At 47.3% G+C, this 14,679-nt stretch overlaps 1 protein-coding gene across 3 annotated transcripts in view; it reads right to left on the bottom strand.

The window, feature by feature from the left end:
• The window catches only part of KCNH8 (potassium voltage-gated channel subfamily H member 8), a 953,382-nt gene that overhangs the window by 457,965 nt on the left and 480,738 nt on the right, over positions 1–14,679 (bottom strand). For all 3 annotated transcript variants that reach the window (XM_085630453.1, XM_085630455.1, XM_085630454.1), the window contains exon 4: positions 9,884–10,011. In XM_085630453.1, coding sequence (XP_085486579.1) covers positions 9,884–10,011 — 128 coding nt within the window. The remainder of the gene's footprint in view (positions 1–9,883; positions 10,012–14,679) is intronic.

The following is a 14,679-nucleotide window of genomic DNA, read 5'->3' as shown; positions in this document are numbered from 1 at the left end:
TGTGCAGGTGAGGAGACTGTTCTGGATCCTATGCAGGTGAGGAGAGTGTTCTGGAGCCTGTGCAGGTGAGGAAAGTGTTCTAGATCCTGCGCAGGTGAGGAGAGTGTTGTGAAAATCCTATGCAGGTGAGGAGAGTGTTCTGGATCCTGTGCAGGTGAGGAGAGTGATCTGGATCCTGCACAGGTGAGGAGAGTGTTCTGGATCCTGTGCAGGTGAGGAGAGTGTTCTGGATCCTGAGCAGGTGTGGAGAGTGTTCTGGATCCTGTGCAGGTGAGGAGAGTGTTCTGGATCCTGTGCAGGAGAAGGAGAATTTTCTGGATCCTGTGCAGGTGAGGAGAGTGTTCTGGATCCTGTGCAGGTGAGGAGAGTGTTCTGGATCCTGTGCAGGTGAGGAGAGTGTTCTGGATCCTGTGCAGGTGAGGAGAGTGTTCTGGATCCTGAGCAGGTGTGGAGAGTGTTCTGGATCCTGTGCAGGTGAGGAGAGTGTTCTGGATCCTGTGCAGGAGAAGGAGAGTGTTCTGGATCCTGTGCAGGTGAGGAGATTGTTCTGGATCCTGAGCAGGTGTGGAGAGTGTTCTGGATCCTGTGCAGGTGAGAAGAGTGTTCTGGATCCTGTGCAGGTGAGGAGAGTGTTCTGGATCCTGCGCAGGTGAGGAGAGTGTTGTGAAAATCCTATGCAGGTGAGGAGAGTGTTCTGGATCCTGTGCAGGTGAGGAGAGTGATCTGGATCCTGCGCAGGTGAGGAGAGTGTTGTGAAAATCCTATGCAGGTGAGGAGAGTGTTCTGGATCCTGTGCAGGTGAGGAGAGTGGTCTGGATCCTGCACAGGTGAGGAGAGTGTTCGGGATCCTGTGCAGGTGAGGAGAGTGTTCTGGATCCTGTTCAGGTGAGGAGAGTGTTCTGGATCCTGTGCAGGTGAGGAGAGTGTTCTGGATCCTGAGCAGGTGTGGAAAGTGTTCTGGATCCTGTGCAGGTGAGGAGAGTGTTCTGGATCCTGTGCAGGAGAAGGAGAGTGTTCTGGATCCTGTGCAGGTGAGGAGAGTGTTCTAGATCCTGTGCAGGAGAAGGAGAGTGTTCTGGATCCTGTGCAGGTGAGGAGAGTGTTCTGGATCCTGTGCAGGTGAGGAGACTGTTCTGGATCCTGTGCAGGTGAGGAGAGTGTTCTGGATCCTGTGCGGGTGAGGAGAATGTTCTGGATCCTGTGCAGGTAAGGAGAGTGTTCTGGATCCTGTGCAGGTGAGGAGAGTGTTCTGGATCCTGTGCAGGTGTGGAGAATGTTCTGGCTCCTGTGCAGGTGAGGAGAGTGTTCTGGATCCTGTGCAGGTGAGGAGATTGTTCTGGATCCTATGCAGGAGAAGGAGAGTGTTCTGGATCCTGTGCGGGTGAGGAGAGTGTTCTGGATCCTGTGCAGGTGAGGAGAGTGTTCTGGATCCTATGCAGGTGAGGAGAGTGTTCTGGATCCTATGCAGGTGAGGAGAGTGTTCTGGATCCTGTGCAGGTGAGGAGAGTGTTCTGGATCCTGCGCAGGTGATGAGAGTGTTGTGAAAATCCTATACAGGTGAGGAGAGTGTTCTGGATCCTGTGCAGGTGAGGAGAGTGATCTGGATCCTGCACAGGTGAGGAGAGTATTCTGGATCCTGTGCAGGTGAGGAGAGTGTTCTGGATCCTGTGCAGGTGAGGAAAAGGTTCTGGATCCTGTGCAGGTGAGGAGAGTGTTCTGGATCCTGAGCAGGTGTGGGAAGTGTTCTGGATCCTGTGCAGGTGAGGAGAGTGTTCTGGGTCCTGTGCAGGAGAAGGAGAGTTTTCTGGATCCTGTGCAGGTAAGGAGAGTGTTCTGGATCCTGAGCAGGTGTGGAGAGTGTTCCGGATCATGTGCAGGTGAGGAGAGTGTTCTGGATCCTGTGCAGGTGAGGAGAGTGTTCTGGATCCTGTGCAGGTGAGGAGACTGTTCTGGATTCTGTGCAGGTGAGGAGAGTGTTCTGGATCCTGTGCAGGTGAGGAGAGTGTTCTGGATCCTGTGCGGGTGAGGAGAATGTTCTGGATCCTGTGCAAGTAAGGAGAGTGTTCTGGATCCTGTGCAGGTGCGGAGAGTGTTCTGGATGCTGTGCAGGTGAGGAGAGTGTTCTGGATCCTGTGCAGGTGAGGAGAGTGTTCTGGATCCTGTGCAGGTGAGGAGACTTTTCTGGATCCTGTGCAGGTGAGGACAGTGTTCTGGATCCTGTACAGGTGACGAGAGTGCTCTGGATTCTGTGCAGGTGAGAAGAGTGTTCTGGATCCTGTGCAGGAGAAGGAGAGTGTTCTGGATCCTGTGCAGGTGAGGAGAGTGTTCTGGATCCTGTACGGGTGAGGAGAGTGTTCTGGATCCTGTGCGGGTAAGGAGAGTGTTCTGGATCCTGTGCAGGTGAGGGGAGTGTTCTGGATCCTTTGCGGATAAGGAGAGTGTTCTGGATCCTATGCAGGTGAGGAGAGTGCTCTGGATCCTCTGCAGGTGAGGAGAGTGTTGTGGATCCTGTGCGGTTAAGGAGAGTGTTCTGGATTCTGTGCAGGTGAGGAGAGTGTTCTGGATCCTGTGCAGGTGTGGAGAGTGTTCTGGATTCTGTGCAGGTGAGGAGAATGTTCTGGATCCTGTGCAGGAGAGGGAGAGTGTTCTGGATCCTGAGCAGGTGAGTAGACTGTTCTGGATCCTGTGCAGGTGAGGAGAGTGTTCTGGATCCTGTGCAGGTGAGGAGAGTGTTCTGGATCCTGTGCGGGTGAGGAGAGTGTTTTGGATCCTGTGCGGGTAAGGAGAGTGTTCTGGATCCTGTGCAGGTGAGGAGAGTGTTCTGGATCCTGTGCGGATATGGAGAGCTTTCTGGATCCTGTGCAGGTGAGGACAGTGTCCTGGATCCTGTGCAGGTGAAGAGAGTGTTCTGGATCCTGTGCAGGTGAGGAGAGTGTTCTGGATCCTGCGCAGGTGAGGAAAGTGTTGTGAAAATCCTATGCATGTGAGGAGAGTGTTGTGGAAATCCTATGCAGGCGGGTCAGAGTCTTCTGGATGCTCTAGCTGCGCTTGAGTGTCCTGTTCCCTGCACAAGTGAGAGGAAGTGTTTTGGATGCCCTGCAAGTGAAATGAATGTTCTGGACCCTCTTCAGGTGAAGCCAAGAATTTCAGATCCACTGCATGTGAACTTGAGCATTCAGGGTACTCTGCTGTGAGATAAAGCATCCTGGGCGCACTGCCTTTTAGATCGAAGCTGTGGATTCCCTGTAGGTTAGGCAGATCATTCTCTTCAGCTGAAGGCAAGGCAGAGTGTTTGGGAGTCTGTGCAGGTGTGATATAACATTCTTATCCCTTTGCAGGTGGTGAAGCCTGTTCGAAATCCTCCATACATGAGGCAGACAGTTCAGGGTCTTGTGAAGGTGAGGCAGTGTGTTTGGGGAGCTCTCCTGGCAAGATATAACGGTCTCGATCCTATGCAAGTAAATGAGTGACGTGGAGATCCTATGCAGATAAGAGTGTTCTGGATTCTTAGCTGGTCAGTCAGAACATTCAAGATACTCTGCAGGTGACATAAATCATTTTTAATTCTCTGCCTGTAAGATACAGAAGTGTGGAGCTCCTGCATGTGAGACAGCTCATTCCGTGAATCTTCCAAAGGTGTGGTAAAGCATTTGGCGTCCCCCTAAGGTGAGATAGAGCATTCTGTATTCTCTGCACGTGGGATAGCATTCTCTAGGTACCCTGTCTGTGGGACAGTGTTTTCTGCATCATCTGAAAGAGAGGTAGTGTTCGGGACACTATGCAGATTAGACAAATTATTGTGCACTGTTGTGGGTCCTCTGTAGCTGAGGGAGTGTGTTCTGGATTGGATGCAGGTGAAATAGAGTCCTGTTGATCCTATGCAGGTGAGATAGTGCCCTGGATCCAAGGTGTGTCCGATGGAGTTGTTATACCCTACTAAGTTGTATTTGCATGTACTCCAGCCCTGTTACTCCTAGCTGTTCAGCCAGAGTGACAGATGGTGACGGAATGTTGGTGTGACTGTGATGCGTGGAGTAAAGAGTGATGTAACTTGGACTGTAACTGAATAAAGAAGACTTAAATATACATCCTGGCTCCTGGTGTCTACCTTTTTAGGACACAACAGGAGTGTTCTAGATGTACTGCAGGTATGATAGACCTATGGATCCTATGCAGGTGAGATAGTGCCCTGGATCCAAGGTGTGTCAGATGGAGTGTTCTAGATGTACTGCAGGTATGATGGACCTATGGATCCTATGCAGGTGAAATAGTGCCCTGGATCCAAGTTGTGTCAGATGGAGTGTTCTAGATGTACTGCAGGTATGATGGACCTATGGATCCTATGCAGGTGAGATAGTGCCCTGGATCCAAGGTGTGTCAGATGGAGTGTTCTAGATGTACTGCAGGTATGATAGACCTATGGATCCTATGCAGGGGAACAAGAGCACTGAGGACCATTGCAATGGATTAAAGCATTACTGGTCCTCTGTATGTATCCTATCGTGTTTGGGGTCCTCTAAAGGTGAGATACCTCATCCAAGGTCCTCTGCGTCTTACACAGAGTTTGGGATGCTATAAGAGTCAGACAGAACGTTCTAAATCACTCGCAACTGTGATAGGATGATGCATACTTTCTGCATTTGAGATAGAGCTTTCGTGATCATATGCGTGTGAGATAAAGTATTCTGAAAGCTCTGAAGTAGAGACAGACCATTGTGGACCCACTGCTGGTGAGTTACAGCATCCTACATCAACTGCAGTCAGGACAGAACATGTTGGCAGCTCTGTGGGTGAGACACAGCATTATAGAAACTGGATGTGATAAAGCTTGCTTGGGGATGCTCGACTATAGCGATAAGTGGGAATGAATCATAGTACTGAGCATATAGCTGGTGTGTGCTGATTCTCCTCAGTATAGAGCAAAACCAAAGGAAATGATGGACGGAGTGTTGAACATTGCAAGCACTCATCCCCAGTCAACTGATCTGGGTTTAATCCATCACCGTTCTTTAGCCCACTCTGCCACCCCAGTTCAGACATGGCCATATGCAAATCAGTCTGACCCTGTGCCTCATGGGAACAGTCCAGCCCGAACTGCCAAGCCATGTCTTCCCTGGACCGGAAACAAGCTTCCTAGGACCGGTTTCTGGCATTTCAGCCGTCTTCAGCCAGGCTTGCTTGAATCCAGTGGCAAAGTGAGCAAGGGACTCACGTCTGAGCATACCCTGCCAACTTATGGCGAACAAAGCAAAACCAAAGGAAATGATGGACAGAGTGTTGAACATTGCAAGCACTCATCCCCAGTCAACTGATCTGGGTTTAATCCATCACCGTTCTTTAGCCCACTCTGCCACCCCAGTTCAGACATGGCCATATGCAAATCAGTCTGACCCTGTGCCTCATGGGAACAGTCCAGCCCGAACTGCCAAGCCATGTCTTCCCTGGACCGGAAACAAGCTTCCTAGGACCGGTTTCTGGCATTTCAGCCGTCTTCAGCCAGGCTTGCTTGAATCCAGTGGCAAAGTGAGCAAGGGACTCACGTCTGAGCATACCCTGCCAACTTATGGTTGCTTGAATCCAGTGGCAAAGTGAGCAAGGGACTCACGTCTGAGCATACCCTGCCAACTTATTGAATCTTCCAAAGGTGTGGTAAAGCATTTGGCGTCCCCCTAAGGTGAGATAGAGCATTCTGTATTCTCTCCACGTGGGATAGCATTCTCTAGGTACCCTGTCTGTGGGACAGTGTCTTCTGCATCATCTGAAAGAGAGGTAGTGTTCGGGACCCTATGCAGATTAGACAAATTATTGTGCACTGTTGTGGGCCCTCTGTAGCTGAGGGAGTGTGTTCTGGATTGGATGCAGGTGAAATAGAGTCCTGTTGATCCTATGCAGGTGAGATAGTGCCCTGGATCCAAGGTGTGTCCGATGGAGTTGTTATACCCTACTAAGTTGTATTTGCATGTACTCCAGCCCTGTTACTCCTAGCTGTACAGCCAGAGTGACAGATGGTGACGGAATGTTGGTGTGACTGTGATGCGTGGAGTAAAGAGTGATGTAACTTGGACTGTAACTGAATAAAGAAGACTTAAATATACATCCTGGCTCCTGGTGTCTACCTTTTTAGGACACAACAGGAGTGTTCTAGATGTACTGCAGGTATGATGGACCTATGGATCCTATGCAGGTGAGATAGTGCCCTGGATCCAAGGTGTGTCAGATGGAGTGTTATAGATGTACTGCAGGTATGATGGACCTATGGATCCTATGCAGGTGAGATAGTGCCCTGGATCCAAGGTGTGTCAGATGGAGTGTTCTAGATGTACTGCAGGTATGATAGACCTATGGATCCTATGCAGGTGAGATAGTGCCCTGGATCCAAGGTGTGTCAGATGGAGTGTTCTAGATGTACTGCAGGTATGATAAACCTATGGATCCTATGCAGGGGAATAAGAGCACTGTGGACCATTGCAATGGATTAAAGCATTACTGGTCCTCTGTATGTATCCTAGCGTGTTTGGGATCCTCTAAAGGTGAGATACCTCATCCAAGGTCCTCTGCGTCTCAGGCAGAGTTTGGGATTCTATAAGAGTCAGACAGAACATTCTAAATCACTCGCAACTGAGATAGGATGGTGCATACTTTCTGCATTTGAGATAGAGCTTTTGTGATCATATGCGTGTGAGATAAAGCTCTGAAGTAGAGACAGACCATTCTGGACCCCCTGCTGGTGAGTTACAGCATCCTATATGATCTGCAGTCAGGACAGAACATGTTTGCAGCTCTGTGGGTGAGACACAGCATTATAGAAACTGGATGTGATAAAGCTTGCTTGGGGATGCTCGACTATAGCGATAAGTGGGAATGAATCATAGTACTGAGCATATACCTGGTGTGTGCCGATTCTCCTCAGTATGGCGTATTCACCGGCTTAGGCCAGGATACCTGGAGAGAGAAGCACAGCTTTGTATCACACAGACCAGGAGAGGAGATGTGGCAGCTGCTGGGCATGGTTGCATCAACATGTGCTGTGGTGTCTGATGTCAGAATAAGAGAAGGGAATAGGAAATCCTACACCCAGAGTGTCCACAAGGAACAGATTGTTAATGCTGTTGAGATGGCACATTGTGTACATAACAAGGACCATGTGACCACACACATTAGGAGGCCTATAAATAGAGGTAAACTGAAAGAACTCAAATCCCATTCAGAAAAATGCCATGGAGCTTTTAATGGGATTTCTTGTAAAGAGCATTGATGTACGTAAATGTACAGCATCTATTCTAATCCTGTTTGGAACTGCGCACCACTGACCGGAACAGCGGCAGCCATTATCCAAGGCTGCCAGACGCTAATGCCTCTAATCGTGCACTCCCCTATTCGGTAGTCACATCCCAGGGATTAGGATTTTTTGGACGTCGGCCTGGTGATACCTGCCTGTCAGCAGCTCTCTCCACCAGCATTCGGCAGGAATACACATAACAACCAATGCTGATATATAAGGTGCACCAGACATTCAGTACATCCGTTCAGCTAGACCTTCATAAAAAGGAGCTTGTGAGAATGGAGAGGGAGGGAAAAGCAGTTTATTGATGGAGGGGTAAAATGAGGATCCCTGAGAATAGATAGGATGGTAGTTTAAGAAACACTTCTTCATTGTATTCTTAAAAGACATTCGGTTGGTGGCATTTCTTTGGCATCGGTGTAGGTTCCACAAAGCAGATCCTGCCCTGTCCACCCTGTCTTTTAACTTGTCGATTAGTGGTAGTCAGCTTTGGGTCTCTGGTAGGGCAGACGTTGCTCTGTGGTCTGGTCTGTCCAAAATGTTTTGTGGGGTAACTGAGATCTCGGTTACTCCTGACGATGCTTAGGGAGTCCATCCTGGCTTGTGACTCAATGGGTAACTAGTTCAGTCTGGAACTGTCTATGGAGGGATGTTCATGTGTTTGTCCAGGGCAAAGCTGAGTTTGTTACCTCTGTGCTGCATTATAAAATTGACATGAGATTCTGGGATTCATTGAGGTAATCAGTGGAAGAGTATAACTATCTGGAGAACACAAACGCATGGATGTGACAGACTTGATAGATGGCATAGATGGAATCCAGCATTCTTCATCACAAGTGAGATGCTGGAATCAAGCAAGATTCCGAGATCACATGCTGATTGAGTTGGCGGACGAGGGTCATGACCCGGCAGCAGTTGAATGGGATCGCCTGGGGTTCGTTGTTCCAATAGTCAGGATCTCCATTATTTTTGTGCCGAGAAAGAGGAAGTTCCTCTTCATAAAGCCCTGATGGCTTGCACTCCTGGGGAGAAGATGGGATGGAAAGGTCCAACGCTGGCTTTGGAGAAGGTACACCCTGCCCTGTTTAGATTGCTGATTAAGCCAAGAATCGCGCATGCTAGCTGGTGGCCTCTCTTGAAATGGATTGCGAAACCAGAGCCTGACTCTGAGGTCCAGAGAGGAACCTAATGTGCACCAATCATAGGGGCAAAAACTACTGCACACTCACAGGGCAGAGAGAGACTGAAATTGGTGGCAGCATTCATTTTAGAAGAAGAGACAAGGGTTTTTGCCTGTTGCCTTCAAGGTAGAGACACCTACTGCTCTCCCGTTTAAGGTTTGCTTGTCCCCCTCGATCGAGGCCTTTGCTCGACCGATGTGAGACAAGGGGTAAGTCTGCATCTTTCCATTTGCATATCTGAGTAAAAGTGCACATGGAGTGTGTGTTGTACATGGCTGTCTGGACCCAGGAATCCATCTTGAAATTCCTTTGTGTGGATGGCTACACAAAATGTAGGGCTTGAGTCAGGCTGCTCAGGTCACTTTGTTTAATGTGCACTCCTTGCTGGAATTTTCCTGAACTTTCACCGGAGGTGTTTACTTTTGCTAGGCTCTGATGATATGTGGGAGGGGTGCTATAAATCCTAAACAGAGGCACAGCTGTGAAGTGGGAGAAAATGTGTGTGCTATGTTAATGTTAATGTTAATTGGGATTTCTATAGCGCATGATCACCTACTGGTCTATGGTTTTTTAATGAAACAGGCTACTGTTTTGTGATGTCATACGTGTTGTAGCGGCCAATGGCATTCGTTCTGACAATGCTGAGATTAACAGGAAAGGCACATACATAACCCTAATAGCAAAGCATGCCGGGTATTTAATTGCCTTGCTAGAAACCAGTTGGACTTGACAGATTTTGTGTGGGTTCGAGTGCCCCCCACCCCTCCCTACAGAGCGCTATAATCCTGATGCTGGAGCCCAGAGACAAGAGTTTAGTTCTTAGCTTTGGTGCTTGTCTAAAAACACACATGAAAGAGAATTCCTGGTGCCTAAAGCGGTGTGTATGTAATGTGTAAATATGAGCACGCCAACGCTGGGGCGTTTAAGAGCATAGGCCTTCAGTTCACAATGGAGGAAGATATGGAGAGACTGCAAGTGAATGGGGCATTCAGACGTCACATGTTATTATTGGAATATAGGAACAAATACATATTATCACGATTACTCAAAGCTGAAAAAAGGCTAACAATAAACAAGTATATTGAGAGAGCGTGAACTATTAAGGTAGTATTTATGGGCGAGTTGTAAATTGTCCCCTGCAATGTAAAGAGCCGCCCAGGCAGTTCATAATAATGTTTAACAACTCTGTAATCAACAATTTATTCATTATTAATAATGAATTTAGAAGAGCCAAATGCTATAATATCACAGCCATGCTGCATCGCGTGCCCGCCCCTGCCCCGCCCCCTCTCTGGCCTCGCCCCGACCCCCCCCTCTGTCCCGCCCCGCCCCTCTCTGGCCCCGCCCCTCCGGGCCCCGCCCCTGCCCGCCCTCTGTGGCCCCGCCCCAAGGCCGCCCCAAGTATACTCGCCGCGCGTACATTGTTCAGCTTCAGCTTGTTCTTTTCCCGCCTTTGGAGGTGCCCCGAGATGTGGTAGAGGACCGCCCGGCTGCGTCTCCGCGCTGTCTCAAAGTGGGACCCCGCTTTCCCTCGGCCCTTGAACTTCTCTGCGGAACAAAAGAGACAGCCAATCAGAACGAAGCAAAAACAACAGGGGCGACATCTGGGGTCAGAATACGAACAAAATCAGGCACGTTTCATAAGAAACTTAACATATTCCAGGCATGTTCTGGGGTTCATCTCACACACTGCCTTGTAGCAGGAAACATGTTCCTCTCTTCACATAGCAAGTATTTTTTTTTTAAGAAGAAGAAATGATTGGTTTCAAGGAATGCATGAAAGTGTACCCTGGCCCAGAGCTGCTGTGATATCCGATAATGTTACAGTTAATTAGATGCATGTTATTTTACTCAGCTTTTAATGTGAGATCCCCAGGTCTCGAGCTTTTTAAATTATTGTTATTTGGATGTTGCCTTGAAATGCATCACAGCTAGCAAAATAAAACATCTTTATGACTATACAAACTTCGCCTTCGTTGAAGCTATTCGTGCTAAGAAGGTGATCTGATATTTCTACAGTGTTAGGTGTAAATTTATTCTAAGAAAGATAATCTCAATTCTGAGCGAACATGGGGGCATATTAACAAGGAACAGGGAAAATTAACGCTAAAGGCGCCTAGCGTTAATTGTTTTAACGCCCACTATTGCTGGATAATATCGCCTGGTTATCGCGTTATTAACAACGCTAACCGCCTATGGGCGATAACAAATCCAGCGATAGAGGCATTTTGGGAGGTTATCGCTGGTAATGCAGCGATAAAACTACAAGGATAGGGATATCCTTGTTGATAGCCCATGGTGGATTTAGCCATGTAATCCACCTCCCATTGGATTACATGGCTAAGTCTGAAAATTAGCAGACGTAAAAAAGCAGCGTTAACCGCGGTTAGCGCTGCTTTTTTTGTCTCTAACAGGGTTAGCGACATTCTTGATAATAGGAGAAATGTCGCTTCCCTATTATTGTACTCTGGAACGCCCCCTTTGCATCTCATTAGAGATACAAAGCGAAGCGTAGTGAAAAAGGGTGCTAACATGCGATTTTGCATGTTAGCACCCTGTTGTTGATAGGGTGATATTTTTACCTCCGCTTCTTTGGCTTTTAAAGCCAAACAAGCGGAGATAAAGCCCTTGTTAATATGCCCCATGGATCGCGAACATCTGTGACCATAAGGTCCACCAAAAATCTCCCCGCTTCAGACATGCATGTTTTGATTCATACATTCTAGCACACAAGCACCCCTTTTATTTCACTGCCACATTCTACATCATTTCTTCTCCACTGACACACAAGCACTCACCATATATCTATCTTCACACTCACAAGCTCACAAAAAGAATGAAAAACACTACCCCACAACAAACGTCTTCACAATTCTGTGCTCTCAAGAATTCTGTCTCAACCTACTCTCACCATCTGCTGAAAACTGACCAACCTCCATTTCTGGTCACTATGACCCTAAAGTACCTCTCTTACGACCCATAACACTGCCTCCTCTTCTCCTGGTACCCTCTGACCTTCTGTTTCATTTTATTATTTTTAACAAGCACATTCTCATTCCTCTCTCTATTAATTAGCCACCAAGGAACCAATTTAGTTGCTGGCTTTCGACCCTTTAATATGACCCCTTAATGGTTAAAATTGTATTTTCACAGCTACATTGTTAGATGTTGTACCATGTGACAGCAAGGCAGCTTGTGAAGTTTTCAGCCATCTAATTCCGGTCTTTGGAGTCAAATGACTAGAATCCTTTACCCTTTAAAAATAACTCTTCATGACAAAACCCGTCTTCTAAAATAATTAATATCAACCTCCATGGTGATGCTTCCTGCCATCTCTATTTCCAGCAATATATTTTTGGGGGGCAGTATCGTAAAAGGCCCTTCAAATCTATTGCTAATTTCCTCCACAGACCCACTGCTATTTCTGCTGATCTGGCCAGAACCCTGCATAAATTAGCAGACTTATAACTCCTAGAGAGAGGTGTGGTGTAGCGGCCAGAGCAGTTGATTCTGGAGCACAGGGCTCATGGTTCGATCGCCAGTGGCAGCGCAGCTCTGCACCCTGTGACACTGGGCATTAGCTCACTTAATCTCCCCTACAGCCCCCGGCACCTTGAGACACAATGGATTTAGGCCCAGATCTCTGTAATGGGGTGAATGTATGACATTGTTCTGCATTCTGTCCATCAATTGTTTTTTTTGCATTTGTCACTCTGAGGGGGAAGGGTATGACCAGGTGTGGGTCCCGTGATCTCCATGCCAATGGAGTCAAGCTGTCCTGGCTGATGAGGGGTGATGCCCCAAAACCGGTCCCAGGATGCTTTTTTCTGGTCCAGGGAGGATCTGGCTTGGCAGTTCGGTCTGTACTGTTCCCATCAGGCACAGTGTCAAGACTGATTTGCATATGGCTGGGTCTAAACTGGGATAGCATGCAGAGCAAAAGAACGATGTATTTAACCCAGATCTACTGACTGGGGGTGAATGTTTGAATTGCTCTGCATTCCGTCAATCATCTGTATGTCTTTTGCTTTCTCACCATAAGTGTGCCGGGTATGCCCAGACGTTGGTCCTGGGCTCACTGTGCCACTGGATTCAAGCTAGCCAGGCTTATGAGGGGTGATGCCCCGGAACCGGTCCCAGGATGGTTGTTTACAGTCCAGGGAGGACCTGGCCTGGCAGTTCGGGCTGGACTGTTCCCATTGGGCGCAGGGTCAGGACTGATTTGCACATGGCTGGGTTCAAACTGGAATGGCAGGGGGAGCAAAAAACAATGGATCTAGGCCCATATCTCTGTACTGGGGTGAATGTCTGATATTGTTCTGAATTCTGTCCATCAATTGTTCTTTTTGCATTTGTCACCACTAGTGTGCCGGGTATGCCCAGACGTGGGTCCCTTGCTCTCCATGCCACTGGGGTCAAGCTATCCTGGCTGATGACGGGTGAAACCCAAACCAGTCCTAGGATGCTTGTTTCCAGTCCAGGGAGGACCTGGCTTGGCAGTTTGGGCTGGACTGTTCCCATTGGGCGCAGGGTCAGGACTGATTTGCATATGGCTGGGTCCAAACTGGAATGGCATGGGGAGCAACATTGATGGATATAGGCCCATATCTCTGTACTGGGTTGAATGTATGACACTGTTCTGCATTCTGTAATCCATATGTACACACACATTAGTTGCGAGGCCAGAACACCGAACTATGTAACAGTGATGTGGTTGTTCTTGTGCACTTCATTTAGAAATACATAGGATATGTACCCTTCTAATTCAAAACAAGCAAACCATTAATTTAAAAAGAAATTAAAATGGCAACTGTAGCTATTCAGTCTTCTTGAATACATAGCTGTACATTAGAATACGAATCATGAACAGACCAGAAAGCCCTCAGGCAGGAATTGTGCCAAAGAAATCAAGACCAGAAGATAATTGGCGGCAAATTTAGATAAACAGTGTTAAAGGACCATTCAAAACACTGTAAAGCAATGCAAAGGCTCACATGAGGCTTTTACATAATCCTTATTTTCATTTGTGGCAGCTGTCACAATGCCTTTCAGTTCACTGACTCTGACTGAAGTTCTGCATTTACTAAAACTCGTTCAGGTGTAGACAAAAAATGATGCACATTTGCATTCTGTATTCATGCCCTCGCCTAACATTGCACATTTCTCACCGAAAGATATTGAAGCTGCCTTCGCGAGTGCCAACATATTCCAACTATTTATTATCATTTTATAATTACCAAATTCTGGATTTTCATAAGCTTATTGGCTGCATTACTCTATATATTTTGTATTCTTTAGAGTTGGCGGCCTCACCATGTACACTATTTTTGTGAGTTTCTTGGGTTCATCGTTTTAAGACTCATTCGGTGATTGCCGGTTCATTGCCACATACACTATCTTCATGAGGTTGTTAAGGTCTATATTTTTCATATATATCATTGTGTGGTGGTGGGTGGCTTCTCCCTTACACTATCTTTGTGGGTTTGTTTGGATTATTGCTATGCATATCTTTGGGTGATTGAGATGTAATCGCCACATATTGTTCATGAGGGTGTTGTGTCTACCATTGTATTTATTATTAGTCTGTGTCATCATTCTGTGGCTGTGTGTTGCTTCCCAACATACACTAACTTCATCATTTTTAATTTCGCTGGGTTGATCGTATCATATCTCATCATTGCGTCTCATATCTCATTGGCACATAGCGTTTCTTTATGAGGTTTTTGAGTCTACATTTGCGTATATTGTATGTGTGGTTGTCAGCTATTTCATTCCATGAGCTATTTTCGTGATGTGGTTGGGTTCATCCTTGCACATCTTCACACCATTCCCAGTTACAAAAGTGGGTTCCTCATGCCGCTGTAGATCTTCTTCAATTAAGCATTTATTTACCCTGCATGACTATGACTAATAATCTCTGCTGGAGTATCTATTGCTCACCCTCCACGTTGACTACCTGAAGGAAAGTACATTTTACACAGTGTTCTGAAGATTGCATGGTGGCTGATAGAGCTTTGCGGGCTATTCTTGGGGTCACTGTAGTGTTTTAGGCTCCTCTAGGGTGAGGGCTCGGCCTTTGCATTAGCCACCTTAGGTGCAAAGGGGCAAAATATTGGGTTGTCAGCCTACTCTGCCCTGGTGGAGGTAATGTCCACATGCACTAGTTAGTTCACCAAGAAACCAGAGGGTGAAAATGCACAATACTCATGTAATAAA

Source organism: Triturus cristatus, chromosome 10, assembly GCF_964204655.1.
Source record: "Triturus cristatus chromosome 10, aTriCri1.1, whole genome shotgun sequence".
Lineage (NCBI taxonomy): Eukaryota > Metazoa > Chordata > Amphibia > Caudata > Salamandridae > Triturus > Triturus cristatus.
Note: the sequence above shows the minus strand (reverse complement) of the source record. Positions and strands in the feature narration are given on the sequence as shown.